At 57.4% G+C, this 19537-nt stretch overlaps 1 protein-coding gene across 6 annotated transcripts in view; it reads right to left on the bottom strand.

The window, feature by feature from the left end:
• Positions 1-19537, bottom strand: part of SPEG (striated muscle enriched protein kinase) — a 55571-nt gene that overhangs the window by 33910 nt on the left and 2124 nt on the right. For 2 of the 6 annotated variants that reach the window (XM_061187752.1, XM_061187709.1), the window contains exons 2-6: positions 12087-12176; positions 11668-12004; positions 7250-8550; positions 5284-5427; positions 4758-4940 (exon numbers count right to left, since the gene is read on the bottom strand). In XM_061187752.1, the coding sequence (XP_061043735.1) occupies positions 4758-4940; positions 5284-5427; positions 7250-8550; positions 11668-12004; positions 12087-12176 (2055 nt within the window). Of the gene's footprint in view, positions 1-4757; positions 4941-5283; positions 5428-7249; positions 8551-11121; positions 11175-11667; positions 12005-12086; positions 12177-12776; positions 12807-13731; positions 13775-14736; positions 14807-19537 lie in introns of those variants that run through there. The other 4 variants (XM_061187720.1, XM_061187735.1, XM_061187728.1 and 1 more) reach the window with 4 other exon arrangements.

The raw sequence follows: 19537 nt of genomic DNA, 5'->3' as shown, positions 1-19537 counted from the left end.
ACCGTCTCAGGATTTCTATATATGTCTGCTGTGCAATCCCACCGCGGAAGTGAGGGAAAAGAATGCACAGGCTGGCCTGCAGCTGGGAATTTCCGCAGGTGCTGCCGTGAGTATCTCCCCTTGGAAAAGGAGAAGGGCTGTGCTGAGAATGTTTCCGTTTTGGCTTAAAATGGACAAGGAAGCGGAGAGAATTTCACCTGGGCAGCCTGACCTAGCCATGGAAGCGGTTAACTCCCTACATGTGTTACTTGGGGTTGCTGCATGTTTAGATAAATTGGCACCCATGGTAGATTAGGTCCCCATTCTTCTTCTTCTTCTTTCTTTTTGGCCTTACCTCACGGCTTGCAGGATCTTAGTTCTCCGACCAGGGATGGAACCCAGGCCCTCGGCAGTGAAAGCGCTGAGTTCTAACCACTGGACTGCCAGGGAATTCCCCACCCTCATTCTTCTGACAGCTGTGCGTGAGGACCCCCATTCTGAGGTAACAGCCTTGGGGGAAGGCACCGATTGGGGCCGACCTGCTTCTGGTAGACAGGAGTGGGGAGGGAGGGCTGAGTCGGGTCAAGGGACCACACTGGTTTCTTAGATGCTGTCCAAACCCCCATCAAGGATGGACAAAAGGGCCGTGTGGCATTTCAAGATCCTCTCCATGGGCAGCCACTGCCTTCCCAAGGGAAAACCTGTAATTCTGCAGCAGCCGGCCAAGACCAGGGCCAGGAAAAGAGGGGGGCAGATGTTGGTGCCGTGATTTCTTCTTCTTTTCCTTTTATATTCATGACCTTCAATAAACTACCTCTTTTCTGTTATGGTGGTGTTGGTCCTATACGTGGGACCAGAATGAGCTTTGTTAAGCCTTATCCTCTGGCCAAAATGTCCTTAGCTAAATCATTAGCCCCACAGAGCCTCACAAATCTTATCAAGGAAGTAGCCCAGGAGTTACAATGACCCTTGCTTTGTAGATGAGAACACGGTGGCCAGCTGAGGGGAAGTATAGAAGCCAAGGTCTCAGCTGGAAAATGCTAGAACCTTGGGCTCAAATATATGAGACCTGTGCCTGAGGGGAGGACTGAAGGCAGCAGGATGGAGGCCCGGGTGCACGAATCCCCTATATTCCCGCTACTCCTGACCAGAGCCTGCGGTGGGGGTGAGCTGAGCATGGGCACACCAGGCACTCAGGGAAACAAAGCAGAACCAGAGCCACGGGGAAGGTGGGGATTCAGAGAGGAAGGAGAGGAACCCTCCCCCCAGGCTGACCCACCCACAGAGGGCATCGATAGTCTCTGCCTCCCCACCCCCTGCCCCAGGAGCTCATGCTCACAATTCTACCTTAACCCTGAACCCTTTCAGAGTAGTGGGAAAGGGGACGGTACAGCACAGTAGTTTGGAGTACAGGTTTGGGAGACCCAGGGACAGGGCTTCATTTCATGACCCGGCCTCCCAGTGGCTTCTGCTCCTAGAGCTGAGCACCCCAGTAGGGTAGCCACTAGCTTCCTTAGGCTATTTCAGTGCACTTTAACTAAAATAAAATGGAAAAGTCAGCTCTTCAGTCACACTAGCCGCACTTCATGTGCTCAACGGCCGGCCACATGTAGCTAGTGGCTACCCTTTTAGTGCATGTAAGAACATTTCTATCATCGGTTCTATGATTAGTGATGCTCTGGAGTAATTTACTAAAGCTTTCCAAGTCTCAGCTTCCTCATCTGTAACATGGGCATGATAATAGAGGCTATCTCCCAGGGGGGGATTAAATGTGATAACCCAATCAACACAGGGCCTGGTACACACGAAGCATGCAGTAAATGCTAAGGAGTCATGTTATCTTATTCTGCCATCCATACTAAGTTTATCTGCTTCACAGGTGACTATTTCCATCACCCTAAATCACCTATTGCTTTTAACATTCTTAGGCAGATTATAGATGCTCAGTAAAGGCTGCTGGCCTTGTGCTAACTCTGTCACTTTATGCTTTCATCTTCCCATCTGTAAAATGGTAATATTACTACCTGAGATGTCCCTCTCCAAGGGGTATATGTGGTGCAGTGCAGCTCAAGTAAGGGAAAAAATGTGAAAGGGTTTGGAAAAAAAGTATCTGGCACTCTCCAAACACAAGAAACTGCTTAGAGAGATGTAGCACTCGGCACCCGATTGGTGCTCAGTAAAGGCTTGTGTGATGGATGCGGGCAGCATTGAGAATGCTTAGCTTCGGTTAAGCACACCTCCCACACTCCCCAACCCCCCGCCCCAATCCACACACCCCCTTTGGGAGCGTGACCATGGTCTCCGCAGAGTTTAACAGTGGGGTGGGGCAGGCTGGGAGGGAGCCAGGGCGGGGGTGGGGCTGTCAGAGGCAGTGAAGACAGGCTCTGCCCCCCAAATCACAGCACTCAGGGAACTACCTCTTCAGTTCTCCCTGTTCCCGAAGTTCCCAACCAGGAACTGAGATCTGTGGGATCTCAAAAGCTTGTCCTGTTGAGGGGGGAACCCCAAGAGGGCACTGGGAAGCCAGCCCTGGTTAGCAGGGGGGGGCCGTGAGGAGCAAGAAAGGGAGGTGGTTCCGTGAGGCCTCTTCCCACAAGACGCTATACACTCCCTCCCCCAACCCGCTCCGCTCCCAGCCACAGCGCACACCCCCTTCCCTTGCTCCGCCCCCTCACTCCCTACAGACTCCAGGCCTGGGACCCCCTCCCTCGCCAAATGTCTGTGCCACCCACTGGTTCCGCCCATTTCTGCTGCCCTCTGGGTCCACTGGTCCCCGTCCAGCTGCTCTGGACCAAACAGTGCCTTGTAGGGTAAGAAAATCTGCTTTTTCCATGACAGCCAAATCTAGACTCACATGCCTGCCCCTCAAACCCTGGGGCCCTCCAGCCAGCCTGACTTACGGAAGCTGTTCCCTGGCCCAACACCTGGTACAGCTGACTACTGTGATGAAGCTTTCTGGCTCCCCAGGGTGGAGGAGGCACAGAGATGCTGTGATGGGCTGAAGACCCAGGGATTGGGAAATATGGAGGGACTGCAGGCCTGGCAAGGGCAGGGGAGGAGTCCCCAAGGCACAGACAGTCTGAAGAAAGGGCAGAAGAGGAAGAGGCAGTTTCCCAGGTACCTCGTGGAAACCCATGCTCCTGTGCACATCACCCCTTAATGACGCTAACAACTAACATTTGTCTACAGTTTTACAGTTCATAAAGCTCGTTCACACATTTGCTTTCATTCGTAAGGACGGTATAATTATCTCTGGTTTACAAACGAGGAAACTGAAGTGCAGGGAGCTTCGGCGTAGCGAATGCAGAACTCCCAGTCAAGTGCTGACAGCTGCCTTGCCCAAGCCTCCTTCCCAACCTTAAAAGGCTCCCAAATGGCCCCAAGCCAGTATTGGGGCAACCCGCCCACAACCCCATGCCAAATCTCAGCCCAAGCCAGGTATTGACCGGAGTCCAGGAGCCAGGTCCGAGCCACCTAAGGGGAGCTGGGAGCTGAGTCAGAAGGCAGATCCCAGAGGTGATGGAAGGACGGAAGCATGCAGTGGAGGGATGGGTATGATTCAGCGTGGTGGGAGGGGTGAGGAGAAGGAGAAAGCCTAACACACGGGCTCCTGGGAGGTGTACGTAAGCTAAGGAAGAGGGAGACCTGCAGTTCTGCAAAGCCAGACATGTGCGGCCCAAAGGATCTAATGCAGGACTGGGACTCAGGTCAGATGCCACCAAGAACTCCCTAATCGTGAAGGTGCTGAGGCCCCAGGACCACAGCAAATTGGGCTCTGTAATCTTGTCTCCTGCAGCACTGAGTGAAAGAAAGGGACAGAACAGTGCGTGCTGTTCCCTCTCCAGGCATGCCCGGCCCCACCCCCTGCCCATCTAATTCCCAGGCTCCTTCAGGGCTCTGATGTCTCTCAGTCCAGCATCCCACAACACTGACCGACCACTTGGCTGTTCTAGGCACTGGGTTCATCTGCCCTGCACTGTCCGCCAACCCAGGTCCTCTGATCTAAGTTCATTACCCAGTGATAATGTCCTTAAGGGTTGAGTCTGCGACTTTTCCTTCTGGAACACCCCCTACCCAGCCTCACCTATCCCCCGCCCCGCCACTCCCCGCCCAGGGCTAGCACCTTGTCAGGCCCAGCAACCTGAATGACTTGAACTGGCCATGCACACTGACACCAGTCCTCAACCTGAAAGAAAGTGGGCTTAAACCCAAAGGAAGTAGTCCGACACCAAGAAAGAACTTTCATAAAAATAGAAAACGAGGCAGCCTCAGCCACTGCCACCTCCCGAAAGGCGCTCTCAGCTGCACCTTCTTTAGGGCTCTGGGTTCACAGAAGGTGCAAGGGAGTGGGGGAGGATTGTGGCACTTAAAAGCATCTCTTTTTACTGCGGGGGTGGGGAGGGTGGCCGTTCTAGACAGGAAATGGCCTCAGAAGACTCCTGATGGCTTTTAAGCCCTTTGAGCTGGGAGATTCTTTTTCTCTGAGACTCAAGAATAATTTGCTTTCTCCACAGGACCCTGATCAGGGAAATGCCACGGGAGGATGGCATTTAGATGACGCTAAAGACAAATTTCAATGACTTCATGAGTTGGCCCATCTGGTGTGTGCCTTGGGAATCTGGCCCCTGCCCTGAGGCCAGGGCCATTTAAAATGCTTCCACCAGAGCAGCCAACACACTAGAACAGACTGCACACTGGTTGAGAGCCCAAGCTCCAGGCTAGGAATGGGAAGGGTCACTGCTCACCCCACCCGGCCCCAGGGCCCGCAGGCTCCCTACCAGGTCTCACGGCCAACGCAGCAGCACAGCTGGCCTGGCCCAGCTCGTTGGTGGCAGTAGCTGTATAGCTCCCTGAGTCGGCTGCCCGGGCCTCGCGGAGCAGCAGGGTGTGCCGCTCGCCTTCGGCCCGAATGAGAAGGCGGCCATCACTGCGCAGCGAGGACCCATCCTTCTGCCAGGACACTGTGCGGAAGCAGCGGGATAACTAGGTTGCCGTTGCCCAAAGGGGCCCACGGGGGCTCGCCCCACCCCACACAGAGCCTACGGTACTCCTCTCCCACCCTAGGGAAACCCGAGGAATGCCCCTCAGTCACAGAAGCCCAGGTCTGCCCTCCCCTCTCTCAAGGGATTCTGGAAAAGCTCCCCTAACACACACACAGAGAAGCCCAGCCAGCCCCATGGAGCAGATGATCTCCCCCCTTCACCCACCCTACCCCGCCCTCTGAGGACTGGGGTGGGGGGCAGGGATGGGGGGGATCTCCCCTCCCTCTCTCAATGTTAGCCTGGCCCCAGGCCTAGAGCTCACCTTGGGGTGGGGGGTTGGCGGTGACAATACATTTGAGCAGCACATCCACCCCCGGGGCCACCACCGCATTCTGCAGGGGGATCTCAAAGGCTGGAGCCTCCAGGGGCTCCTCTCCAGCAGACACATAGGAGTCATCCGAAGACTCTGCCGGAGACATGGGTGACAGGGTCAGGGGACACGGTCCCTGTGGGGATGACTCAGGGGGAGAGGGGGCAAACCCAGAGAGAGGGGCTTCTAGAAGGCAAGGGTTAGGGAGCAAAGGGCCTCTCTCCTGAATGCCCTGAGACAGGAAAGAAAGGAAGACAGAAGGGAGTTCTTAAACAGGACAGGGCGGCCTGGACTCTACAATGGTTTGGCTGCTCAATTTCAGCCACAGTTAGAGTGCTGGTTCCTGGAAGAAGACAGGGACTGTGCTGTGTATGTCTTTACACAAATCAGTCATCAGGGTTGGTAGATCAGGCCCTGTGTAAGGTGCTCTCAGGGGCACAAGACTTCACAAGCTTCCAAACAGACAGCAGACAAGCCAACAGCAAACCAAGACTTGAGCAATGATAGTGTCACAGGGCAACACGTGGTGAACTATCAAACTAGTGATGCCACTGGATTCAAAAGAGGGAGTGGCAGGTGCTTCCGGTAGCCATCTGAGAGGACTCATGAAGATCAGCTTAGATTGTGTTCATTCATCAAACAGTAATACTGCACTTACTGCTTACTCTGTACAGGTACCAGGGACACAACAGGAAATAAGATGCAGTCCCTGCTTACAGGAAGCTTGTACACACAAAGAGATCATAAAACTCCACTGTTGTGGCTCTCTTTGGGTATTTTCTAATTCTGACATTCTATAAGCTAGATAAAGCACAGCGTATGTAGCCAAAAGAACAGTGAGCATCCCAATTACGCTGTTTTCTAGCTACATAACCTTGGGCAAATTAGATAACCTCTGTGCCTCAGTTTTATCTGTAAGATGGAGCTGATAAATAACACCCAACATCTTGCAGAGCTGACATACAGATTAAAATAAAGTAACATCCCTAAGTGCCCAGTTAACACAATGCCTGGGACATGGCTGTGGATATGCAACAATGTGGCTAGCAGGATCATGAACAGATGCCTAATCATCTCTAAAGATTTTGAGACAGTAATACTAAAATGAAAAATAACGTGATGAAAAAAAAAACCAGGGGTGGTACAGGCACTGAAAGAGATACTGACAGGGCGTCCTAGGAGCAGGGGGTAGAGGTATCTGGCCTGAGAAAGCAGCTGAGGTGGCAGCGAGTCAAGGACGGCTTCCTCTGTCTCGCTCCAGGAGTGGCCCCAAGTTGATGTTCAGTTAGGCAGAGTTAGGGGCAGCAGGGGCATTCTGGCTATTGGCCACCACCCACGGGAAGACTGAGAGACAACACACAGTCAGCTCAGTCATGCAGGGACTCAAAGATGGGAGAGAGGAGGCTAGAAGGGAGGCTAGGTCAGATCTTAGTAGCTATGATGGGTCAGGAGATGGTGCCGGGATGGGAAGGTAAATATTGAGAACTGGCTGGCCCAAAGCTCACCTGTAATTAGGGACATGACCAATTATTTATTGAGACGGGCTTCTGTCTCTTCCCCCACAGAGGGGTGGGGGGTGGAGGGGCTCCTTAGGTTCCCACAGTACCTCCCCCCACCATTAGGTCCACGGTTAGGGCCAGCAGGCCACTGGACTCAGGGGGCCTATAGCAAACACTGGGCACCAGGTCTCTACTCACACCTCGGCTCCGCCCAGCCTCCATCAAAACACTCTCACACTCTGCGTCACCAGCGGGCAGGTTATACACAAGGGGCCTTCACAATCCTTCACTCAAACTCGAACCTGGGTGCATGCCTTCCCTGGGAAACCGCACCCTTGCAGCTGCCTAGCAGCCTCCCTCTTCCCAGACACGCTCCCACCCAGGTCTCAGCACCTCTTCTACCCTCCCCGAGGCCTTACCGAGCTCAGGTGAGGTGGGCCGGGCCCGGCGACCTCTGCCCTGGCTGCGGGCCCCTCGGCGGTCCCAGGCCCCCCAAGGGCCGTCCTCCTCCGGCCCTCTGCGCAGCCTCTTCTCGGCCTCAGGCCCCGCCCTGTTCTTCTCCAAGGTCTGGGGCACAGCGGCGCCCTCCTGGCCCGGCGTGGCCCAGGGCAGGAAGCGCACGGCCTGTGGCGGGGGCTCCCGCTTCCGACCCGGGGGCGCTTTCGTCCTGGTCTCGGGGAGATCGGCGGCCGGGGACGGCACGGGGCTCCGGCACTCCTGGATGGCTCTGCCCCGGGTCAGCGGGAACTGGTCCCGGCGCCTAACCTCCTGCTGCGGGCCTTCCCCCGGCTCCGTCCTGCCCGCTGGCCCGCGGCTCCGGGGCCTCCCTGGCTCATCCCCGGGCTTCCCCGCGACACTGGCAGGGGGCGGCTGGGCGGCGGCGGGGCTCAAGGCCCGCGGGGTCTTGGGGGTGGCGGGCTGGGAGAAGAGCGGGGGCTCGCCGGGCTCTCGAGGGGACGGAGCGCGCTGCAACGTGGCGCGCAGGGACTTGTGCGAGCGCACCAGCTCCTCCCGCGACGCGGAGCGGCGGATGCGGCCCAGCTCCTGGGCGAAGCGCAGCTCGAGGTCAGAGGCCCGGCTGCGCTGCCGCGTGCGCTCGTCCAGGGAGGCCGCCTTCTGCCGGAACAGGCGTCGCTGCTCGGCCACGCTGCCCGCCGGCCCTCGCAGCTCCTCCTGCGAAGCCCCGGGCGTGCCCCACGGCCCGCCGCCCTCGGACTTGGGCTGCTCTAGCGAGCGGGCCTTGCGCAGGGGCACCCAGGGCCGCAGGGGCGCCGGCGGTGAGTCGCTGCGCTCCAGGCTGCGCCGGCGCTCCTCGAAGAACTGCAGCTTGTCCAGGATGCGGGAGCCGGCGCGCACCAGCCTCGGAGAGCGGCCCAGCGCCGACTGGCGGCCCGAGGCCTCGCTCAGGGGCGTCTGGGGCCGGGACTCCGCCGTGCCCGCTAGCGAGGGCCCCGAAGACTTGGACTTTTTCCCTCGCTTCTCTTCGGCGGTGGCGTCCTCAGGCGGCACCGGCTCCCGGGTGCGCCGGTGGGGCGGTGTGGGGGGTGCTGGGGGCTGGGCGCCGGGTCCCGGTGGGGGCCGCTTACCCACCCGAGGGGACGGTGGGCGCAGCAGCGCGGATTTGGAGGGAGGCGGGAGGGCCGGGCGACGTGGGGCTTCGCTGGCCGGCTGAGGCTGAAGGTCAGGCTCCTCCCTGTGCAATCCGCTCTGAGGGAGACTGCTGCAGGACCAAGACGAAGAGGGGCAGAAGATTCAGGGGGCCTCCCCTCCTAGACCTTCAGGTCGTGACAGGAATCGGGCGGTGGGCATGCTGGGAAGGCTTGGGGGTGACATGGGCCAGCCCCTCCTCCTCCCCCCGCCCCCAAGAGGAAGGCACAGCCAGAGCAGGTGCTGGGGAGAGGCTGGCAGCTCTGGCACCGGAAGATTGGGCTGGTGGCTGGGTCCAGGTACAGACTCAGTCCCAGGGGCTCTGGCCAGCCCCCTCCCCCCAGCCCCAGAAGCTGGGAAACAGCAGAAACAGAACCGAGTGGTGGGAGAGAAAAGAATGAGGCTTAGCACCCGGAGGATGAAGTGGTGAGGGAAGGCAGGAGGGCTGGATGGGGAGGGGCCCTCTCAGGAATGCAGCCTCCCACTCATTCCTGCCCCCAGCTGGCCCCCACAGCCCTGCCCATCCTCAGCAGGACATACCCCCTTCACCGTGCCCCTGGAAGAACAGGCATAAGCTTTCCAGGAGCAATGCCCTTATCCCTGAGATTGCCTAGCACCTCCTCAGACCTGAGCCCCTCAGCAGTGCTAACAGCAGGTGGCAGGCAGTTGGGGTCCCTGGAGTGGGAAACCCAGGTTCCTGTTCCCTTTGATAAATCTGCCCCCAGTACAGGGCTTTGACTTTGTCCTGTCCCTGGGAAAGTTACCTTGAGTCCTTGAAAACCCCCCTAAGAAACACAGAAACTCCCCAGAGGGGTATGCTCCGAAATAACTCAGCTCCTGAATAACTACTGCATGGCCCTGAACAGTGGGTGTGGGAGGAGAGGAGGAGGGAAGGAGCTGGTCAGCCCAGAGTGCCCCTCTCACCTTCAGAGCTTTGATGCCCAAGAGCTGGGCTTCAGTTTCCCCCATCTGGACTCTTAGGGGCAAATCAAGTATAGAAATTAGCAAAAAAAGGAATCTGAGATATTAGCGTCATACCTAACACATAAGAGACAGCTTAATAAAAACTTATGGGGACTTCCCTGGTGGCGCAGTGGTTAAGAATCCACCTGCCAATGCAGGGGGCACGGGTTCGAGCCCTGGTCCGGGAAGATCCCACATGCCGCGGAGCAACTAAGCCTGTGCGCCACAACTACTGAGCCTGTGCTCTAGAGCCTGTGAGTCACAACTACTGAAGCCCGCGCACCTAGAGCCCGTGCTCCACAACCAGAGAAGCCACCGCAATGAGAAGCCCGCGCACCGCAACGAAGACTAGCCCCCACTCGCCGCCAACTAGAGAAAGCCCGCGCGCAGCAACAAAGACCCAACGCAGCCAAAAATAAATAAATAAATTTATAAAAAAAAAAAACAAAAGAAAAAACTTATCAAGTGGCTCACTGAGTACTTATCATGTGTCAGGCATGTACTGAATGCTTAAAATGCACTGAGTCATTTAATCCTCACAACAGTCCTTTGCGATAGGACTGTTATTATCTCCATTTACAGATGAAGAAACTGAGGCTTAAAGAGGTGAAGTGCCTTACTAAGGTGACACAGCTAGTAAATGGTTGGTGCTAGGTTGAAACGCAGGTAGTCTGGCTTCTGAGCCCTTGTTCCTGCAAAATGAGATTTTGGGGGCACAGAAGGGAGGAGAAATAGTACGGTACTGGCCAAGAGCAGAAGTTCTAGGGATGCCCGAGTGTCAGGATGTTTTAAACTACCCGGGTCAGCCACCTACACTGCAGACCTCACCTCTGGTGGGGGGCGGGGATGCAATCCAGAGTGCCCTAGGGAGCAGAACCTCAGCCAGCCACCTACAGGGAGGCAGAGTCTACTCTGGGGGAGGGACAACAAAGTCCCTGAGGAATGGCCTCTGGGAACTGGGTGAGGCATGGAGAGAAATTGGGGACAGCAGAGGAGGCCTCTTGCCGGCAGTCTCGAGCTCTAGGCCAGCCTCTGTACCACAGATATCACTAAGGAAATGGGTTCCTCCGAAGTTGCCATAGCAACTCCAGGCTCAGGCTGGGGCCTGGCAAAGAAAGGCAGGGAAGGAAAAGGCAAGTCCAGGGCACGGGAGTGCCTGGCTAGCACCAACCAGATAAAGCAAGGGCGCCTCCCCTGCGCCTGCCCGGGACCTCTCCCCTGCCTACCGCTAGCAACCTCAGCCACTCTCACAAAGGCCTCCCCCCACCAGGCCCTTTCTTTCTCCTCCATGGTGGTACCTCCCCCACACACCCATACCCATCACGAATCAGGCCCCCCGTCAGCTCCCCAAATGCCCCCTAATACCTCTCTCATCAGCCACTCCCCTCTTCTACCATAGCACTCCCTCCTGTATCTGCCAGCCTCCAATCTCCAAAAATGGCTCCAATGCCTCCCTCCAACACCTCTGCTCCTCACCACCGCCTACCAGGACAACCTTCAACCCCACCCTTGGGCGTCTCCCGCAAGATCCTCACATGCCTCCACCTCCATCACTCCAGCCCTCTGCCTCCACCCTAGGCCCCCCCCATCGCCATTCCTCCCTGCCCCAGCCCTCTGCCTTCCACCCACCTCACATCCCCCTGCTTTCCCAGGCCCCTGGCCCCAACTACCCCCTGACCACCTCGCTCGCTTCTGTCTCCTGGCTGTGCTCTTGCTCCCTCCTGCTCTCCCGGGAGCTGCCGTGCGGAAAGGTTCAGTTCCTCCCAGAAAAAGGCCCACATGGGAACAGGAATGTGCAGAGAGATGAAAAGGCAGCAGCTGCTGAGACAGCAGGCACGGAGGGGGCCCCTGGTGGGGGGGATCCTGGGGACAACTGGAGCCTGAATGGGTGAGGCTGGAGAGGGCCCCCGGGAGAGTGGAGATTTTGGAGGAGACGAGGAAGGGAGAGAGGGGTCCACGAGACCATGGAGATGGCACAGTGAGCCAGGACAGGTGGCAGCAAGAGGATGTGGGTGGTGACGGCACAGGAGGAGGATGGAACCGTGTGGGAAGACAGAGTGGGTAGCGGGGGCCAGGAGTGGAAGCAGTGGGGGGGGGGGTGGAGAAGTGCACAGAGGGATGGATGGTGCAGGGGATGGGGGGGGTGGAGGCTGACGAGCAGTGAGGGGCAGTGCAGGACGGCATGGTAAGGTGGGACAGTGCGGGCCCAGGTGAGGCCATTACTTACACGTGGATCGAGAGCGCCCGTCCTCTGTACAGGCTGAATGCGCTGCCGTACAGGTCACTGGCCACCGAAAGGCTATCCTCTGACCCCCAGCTTGCGCCCACCAGATTAGCTCGAGACGCCCGTACCAGCGGCTCCACCCCCAGGTGCCGTGGCCCGGCCCCGGTTGCCTGTGCTTGCCTTGGGCTGCCCAGGTGGCGGCGGGTGCCACCCCTGCTGCCCGCTTCCTGTTCCAGGACCGTCTGCCCGCTGCCCCACCAGCTCACTTGCTCCTCTGAGGTGCCTGTCACGGAGGTCGGGGGTGTGTCCAGGGAGGTGCCCACCAGGGTGTCGGAGCCCCCTAGAGAAAGGAGCACAGTGAAGCGAGGCACCTCTTGTGGGAAGGCCGCCTGCCGGCTCTGTGAGCGCCCCAGAGAGCTCACCCGTTGGGGTGCTGAAGGCCCCGTCATCCCGAAGCTCCAGGCGCTGGGTCCCCTGCACGTCGCTGATGTCATCCTCGCCCGTCTCCGAGTCTGGAGCAGAAGGGGTCTATGTGGGCAGGGCTCCCCTCCCTCCGACTCCAACTCTTCCCTCTGTCACCTCCTGCCTCCCCCACAGGAGGCTCCGTATCGCCACCGGCAGGGCTTCCAGCATCTATCTCCTCCCCCCCTTTTCTCCCCACATCCTGCTGCCCATCCTGAGAGGCGCAGTGTAACCCCTCCCATGCCAGTCCCCTGGCTCCATCTCTGGGCCCTTGGCTCCTCACCCTTGCCTCCTTGGTGGTGCCCTCAAAGCTACCTACAGTCCCCCTTCCCGGCCACTTAATGGACTGCAGGGCTGCAGCCCCTCTCCCTCCTCCCCTGTCAGTGATAACTTAAGTTCCTGTGCAGCCCCCCAAATAATAAGGTCCTAGGTTCCAAGGCTCTAAGTTCTGGGTTCTGGCACCCCAGGAACAAAGGGGAGTCACCTCAGAGTCGTACTGTCAGGGCACTCGACCAACCGCAGGGCCAGCCTGTCCTCCACCCCAAACCAGCCGGAACACATCAGGGTGCAGCTGAGGCAGGGTGAGGAGAGGCCGGGGTCCGGCAGGGAAGTGGGGAAGTGGAGGGCTAGGGCAGGAGCCAGTTTCCTACCGTAACTTTGCTTTCTGCAGGAGCGGAAAACTTCGCTTCCATAGGAGCAGCAGGAGAGAGACATGGACAGACTGTTATCAGAGGGTTTGTGGGGTAGGGCACGGTGGGCAGGCAGGACAGAGGGGCCATGAGGCTACCCAGTGCCCAGAGATGCCCTGTTGGGATGGGAGTGGGGGGAGGAAGACACCTGGGATGGGCAAAGCATCTCTCATTCACTGACTGCCTGCAGGCTCCACAGGGCCCCGCACTGGGGAGCCCATGTGCTTTGGCAGATTCTTCAACTAACTACCCAAACGATTTGGCATCCTTGGCACTTTCACTGGTGCTCCCACTGGCCACACACACACATGTACACACATACACACACCTACTTGTGCTCGGCCCAGCCACAGACCCAGGCCCCCCATTAGGGGTCAGGCCCACCCTCTATTACAATATCTGCATTGTGCATCTGCCTTGTGACCTCTCCTTTCAAACGAACCTCCCCATCTGTTCTGCATCACGATGTGACAGGCACCCTCTTCCCGATCCCTCTCTTCTACTGTTGAATGGTCCTCAGAAATGTGGTCAGGCTAGGAGCAAAGTTTCCTGGGCACATTTTTTAACTTCCCCAAATTCTATCAGGTTTTGTGCCTCAGTTTCTCCCCGGGTGCCATGACAAGCAGGAGCCGTGTACTGGTTATAGAAGCATGGCACTGAACTCATCCCCACAGGGCCCACATTTGGAGAACAGTAAGCCCAGGCCCATGATGGGGTGTGCCAGCTAACCCCTCACCCCCATTGCTAGGTCCTCTCTCAGCTGCAAGGGGCCTTCTTGGGTGGGTGGGTGAGTGTGGGCATGTGGGGGGTCCCGCATCTCATGGGCCATCTTCAAGGCCTGGGTGCCTCATGAAGGGACATGACCCAAGAGGAGGAGTGCTCATGGGTTACAGCAGGCAGCTCATGGTCCACGCACCATGGGTGAGTCGGCCAAAGGCCCGGCGGGAGTGGCCGGTTTTCTGAAAGAGAAAAGCCAGAATGAGTTGTTGAGGGGAAGGCTTGCTTCTGACCTTCCTATACCTCTCGTCCAAACCTCTATATCAAACAGAAAGTCATTCCAGGGGCCAATGTGGGTGGGGGAAGTGGAAGAGACCCCGGGCAGCTAGCTTCCCCTGTAGCGAATGTCTCCACTCTTCCTTGCCTGTCAGGCCTGCCAGCTGGAGCTCCAGCATGCCTCTGGGGAGGAGCGGGGAGGAAGGAGAGAGGACTAAGGGCCAAAGGCTGGACAGAGGACTGGGGACCTGAGCGATACCCCCCAGAGACAGAGGCTGACTGATGTGAAGGAAGAGACTGGGGGTGGGGGTGCGGGGGTGGGACATGCTTGGATGACTGCGAGATGGAGGGACCAGGACACAGATTCCTACTGGGGGAAGGACAGACAGCTGGGATAGGTGTCAAGAGGGCAGGGAGGGTGATGAAGGGGCAGAGGGCAAGATCCCCCAAAGGGCCGGAGCCTTACGAAAGCAGGAAGGAGGCCCGGGTCCGCGGAGGACGGGGCAGGGCTTGGGGAATGCACTGAGCTCAGCGCAGATCCCTGCGCGGTGCTTTCAGGAGCACCGGAAGATGGAAGGCTCCGGAGTGGGGGGCTGGGGAGAGCCAGGCGGGGGCCAGGGGTTGGACAGAGACGAGAGGTGGCACAGAAGCCCGTGGGCGCTCCACGCCGAGGGCTGCTGCGGGGGCCTCCCCGGTGGTCGTGGGGATCGCGGGCGCTGGAGGGGTCTGCGCTTGGGCGAGGGGAGGGGCCTGACGCAGGCTGGGGAGCCCCCCGGAGCGCGCCCGGCCCGCGGCCTCGGGGACCGGGGTTGGGCAGGCGCGGCTCCGGCGCCCCCTCCCCGGGCCCGGCCGCGGCGACCCGCCCTCCCTCTGGGGCGCCCAGCCCTTCCTGCCCCCTCCCTGCGCCGCCCGCCCCCAGAGCCCTCACCTGGAAACGCTTCTTCACCCACAGCTTCTTCATGGCGGGGGAGGGGGCCGGGCCGGCGGCCGGGCGAGGAGGGGACGGGCGGGGGCGGGGCGGAGTCGGAGGCGGGGCCCGGGGCGAGGCGGGGAGCGGGTGGGGGCCGGCGCCGGTGGCGGAAGGAGCCTCGGGGCCGCGGGAGCCCAGGCTGGGGGAAGGCGGCAGCGGCGGCGGCGGCGGCGGCGGCGGCGGCCGGAGCCGGCCCTTCCCCCGCCAGCCCGCACCCCCCCCACCGGACGCCCCTTCCCTCGCCTGCTCCCCTGCGTCCCCTGGGGCGACGATCACCCGCCTCGCGGCCCCCCCGCCCCGCATCGGCACTTGGGGAAACTGAGGCACAGAAAGGGGTGCCGTGGCCTCTAGGAGAGTTCGGGCCACTCTCTCATTGGCCGCCCAACGCGGCGTCCACGCCACCCCCACCCGCCTCCAGCGGGGCTGCTCCGGAAGGTCAGCCGCATCCCCACTGGCTCACTCCACAAACATGCGCACGCGTCCGCCTTGCTAGGCAGTACCCAACAAGCCGCAGGGCAGTGGCGCCTGGCGGGGGCGCTCAGATCATACACAGGGCAAGGATCCTCGTAGTGACATATACCCAGAATGCGAATCCCCCCAGGCTGCTTAGGAAAGCCAGAGAGGGCCCTCGAGTTCAGTGATGATAGGTACTTTGTGCATCTTGGCGCACGGGCGCGCACGCGCGCGCGCACACACACACACATACACACACGCACACACACACACACACACGAGCTAAGGTGCCCAGAGATGCTCCTATTATTCACACATATAACCCACCTTCTCATTCACAGGTGAGCACACTCACCAAATTTTCTTTGTCCTCCTCTCATTTGGTACCATGCATATTTTGCCTACACAAAACTACCCGCCCCAACAATCATTATAACTAAGTTTCTTAAGCATTTATTAAATGCCAGGCACTTTATAAACGTTACCTTATTGACAACAACACGGTGAGCTTGAAACCCTTATGAACATGTAACTGACTCCATTTCATTGATAAGTGACTAAGGCTCAGAGAAGTCCTATCACTTAGCCAAAGCCACACAGGTTCTGTGCCTCCATGTGTCCCCAGATCCAAATTCCCACCCCAGCCTGCACAAGTAGTGCCAATCTGGTTTCTGAGATGTGACTACTAAGTCATTATCATTAATGCTGACAGCATGCTTAGTATGTACTGAGGAATGTCCTAGGCACTTGATATAAATAAACTCATTTAATCTGTGCACGGAGGCACAGAGAAGTTACTTGCCCAAGGTCACAGAGCTGGTAATTGGGAGACCAGGATTCTAACCCAGGCACTGTGACTGAGTTACTGACCACTGTGCCATAAAGCCTCATGTGCTGATTGGTCAGTGGGACGCCTAACTTTTTTTCTTTAAAGCATGGGTCCAGAATAAATACAGAGCCAACTGATGAGTTTTGTTCAGCCTGCCCAATATTTTGCGTGGCAAACACGCTCAAATTCAGCTGCTGACAACAGCAGCTCGCTCCTTTTCAGTTTCTACTTGGCTCCTGAAGTTATTTGAGTTTGTGGCCCTTTAAAGTTTTAGGTCATGTCTTGTACAATCTCAGTGCCTACAGGTGGTCCTGTTTCCCAGACCCCCAGAAGCAGAGGTTGCGCCTACAGACACACGCACAGGACGTGCAATGAGAGGGTACATGTGCATGTCCACATCAGTTCCAACCAGAGGACCCTGGACTCACACAGGCGCTTTCCCTGCCCACCCCCAAACACACCCACTCACAGATGGGAGAGCTGACTGAGGAGAGGGGGTAACTTGAGCCCCTGTTGCCCAGGAGAATCCGAGGGGCTGGCACATTCCGTAGCAAAAATAACCAATGGGCAGCAGGCCTGAGTGACGGGACAGCTGGGCCAAGGAGAGGCCCATGAGATTCTGGGTTCCTGCTCTGGGCCTGCACTGCTCACCCATATAGGCCAGCCTGGGGCATGCTCTCAGGGCCCCAGCTGGCCCCAGAATGTCCCATTTCCCTCCAAGCCTGGGCAGCTGGGCTCCCCCGCCATTTCCCCAAACCAGACTTCCAACTTCTGCCCCGCCAGCATTTCTCCTTAACCAGAGAAAACCCGTCATCATGCCGTGCCTCATCTCTCACACAGACCCTCCTCTGAGCCAGACCTCCACTCCCCTCTCTCTCCTGCCTTGCTTCAGTCTTATCCCTTCCTTCCTCCTGCTTACCCTGCTCTGTATTTCTGACATACTATATCATTTTCACATATTTATTATGTTTATTGCATATAAGCTGTGTCCCCTCCCTAGAATGTCATCTCTAGGAGGACAAGAATTTTGGTCTTCCCCCTCCCCCACTTATAAATCTCAAGCACCTAGCACAGTGACTGGCACACGGTGGGCACTCAATACACATGGGAAGGGGTGACAGAGCTGCTGGTGGAGAGGATGGGGATGGGGGGATGGGGACTGTAAATCTTCCTGGAGCAGCTCATTCTCCAGCCTTCCTTCTCTGTTCTGACGCAGACCCTTTTCCAGAAACTGGAGAAGTGACAATCTTGCTTTCCACTCAGGATCTTCCTGGGAGGGCCTGCCTTAGCTTCAGGAAAGTTCTCCTGCACGGGCTTTGGCTGACTTCATGGGCTCTCTGTTCTTCCCTTTCTTCCCTCCCAGGGCTCCTCACTGCTCCCTCTTTGGCCCCTCCTCCTCTCCCTAATTAGGGCTTGGCATGAATGAAGGGGGCCACTCTAAATACCCATTCCCAACTCCATACTAGTTTCCTCCTGGCTTTTCATCCGGACATTCCACATTGTAGGTGAAAAAGATGCTACTGCACAATCTACCCGCATGCAGTTCCTGGTGTATTCCCCACCTTTCCCTTGCTAATTGGCCTTCTCTCCTTCTCTCTAATCTCTCCTCTCCATGCCTTCAAGTCCCCTGCGTGGTTCACTACCATCTGTTGACCTTTGGTCCTTCTGATTGGCACCAGGGTCTCCCAGGCCCTGGCTATGAGACTTCCAACTGCCAAACACGGTCAGCATTGTCAGCTTGCGCCTTCCCTTGGCTGTGCTCTCTCCTCCTTACCCCCTATCCTTCAGTGCAGGCCTCCCGCTCCGGTCACACATGCCCCAAGCTTTAATGGTGGCGCTTGCTCTGGTTACTTGATTGGCACATGGCTCCTCAGCCCATGCAAGTGGGAGCCTGATGTTTTGAGAGAGCAGCATGCCTGCCTATCTTGGAGACTGAGGCAGAAGACGGCTTTGGGGATATTGACAGAAGGATGGTCAGGCTGACAGATCCCTGCCTCAGTCTTCCCACACTTCTCTTTCTGAGGACGGGCACTGTGGACCTAGACCCAGAGACCCAGCTTTCAGATCTGGCCCTGCCACCTCACTAGCCATGTGACCTGGGGTAAATTCCCTCTTTGAACCCCAGTTTTCTTATACATATAATGGTCATAACAGTAACCTGGGGCTTAGAAGTTTAAATACCAAAATGAGATAGGGTGCTTTACACATGTGACATATTCTGCAAGTATCTTGCATCTCTGCCATCTTCACTATTTCTGGTCTTTCCTCATTTCTGCACCCCAAATCCCACCCTCCTGTTTCCCATCCTCCAAACTCTCCTGCCTGCAGCCCTCTTGTCTCCTCAAGGCCCCAGCCTCCCCAAGCCATGCCAATATCCCTCTATCCCTGAGCTAACATCTCAGGCTTCAGGAGTGCCAGGAACCTTAGCATCACCCCGTCTTGCCGAGCCAGACAGCAATCCCAGCCAGGATACTGTCTTCTTCCCTCTGTAGCCAGGTCCTGGCTGGACTTCCTCGAGAACCCTGAAGTCCTCCTGCTGTTGATCCCAACCAAGAAATTTTCCATGAGTAAGTCTGAGCAATGCTGAGCTGCCTGCCCAACTGACCTTGACCAGGACCTGTCACTAGGCAGGGACTGGTGGAGGGCGGGCAACAGGAAGAAGAGGAAGACAGACTCACCCAGTCAGTCCCCCAACATCACCAAAGCAAAGCCCCTCCCTTGCCAATCATGTTGGAGGGGCATAGGAGTTAAGCATGTGGTTCTTTGCAGTGGGACAGACCCAGGCTTCCATCCCTGCCTTGCCACCTCCTATCAGTACAACCAAGATGCTTCATTTAATCCCTCTGGGCCTCAGTTTCCCTAGGGTTGCTCTGGGACTTAAATGATATATCAAAGGATACAATAGCATATTGCCTACCACACAGCAGCATAGTAGCTATTCATATTATTACGAATGATCAATACTACTAAGAATTATTACCAATTAATCATAATTATAAACCTGCTCTTGGGGCAAAGATTTTACCAGCATGAAAAAGTTCTCAAATGTGACTTGCTGCAGCCCAACCCTCTTCTTGTTTTAACATGACTGGCAAAAGGCCCCCAATCCAGCACCCACGGTCTTTTCCTCACCCCAGCCTTTCAAACATGCTGTTCTGCCAGAGCAGCCTGAAGACCGTCCTCCCAGCCTCTGGCTAGGTATGCCCAGCCACGGCTCAGCTCTACCAACCATGCCACCCGGATTACAGAGGGTCTGGGGAGCTCTAGCATGATGTCACTCTCCCCACTTTGGGGGACAAGGACAGGCTAGGAGCCTCTCATCTTCAGAAAGGCCAGGGCTGGGCTACTACTCTCCATACAATGGACAGCTCCCCCTCCCTTTTCTCTCTCCTCCCTCCAGAACTTAAGAGGTAAAATGCCCCCAGAGCCCAAGCCAAAAGGACTGGGTTCTGAGTTCTGGGATGGACATAACTAGCT

This window comes from Eubalaena glacialis, chromosome 1, assembly GCF_028564815.1.
Source record: "Eubalaena glacialis isolate mEubGla1 chromosome 1, mEubGla1.1.hap2.+ XY, whole genome shotgun sequence".
NCBI classification, from domain to species: Eukaryota; Metazoa; Chordata; class Mammalia; order Artiodactyla; family Balaenidae; genus Eubalaena; species Eubalaena glacialis.
The sequence above is the reverse complement of the archived record's forward strand: the minus strand, read 5'-3'. Positions and strand labels throughout refer to the sequence as shown.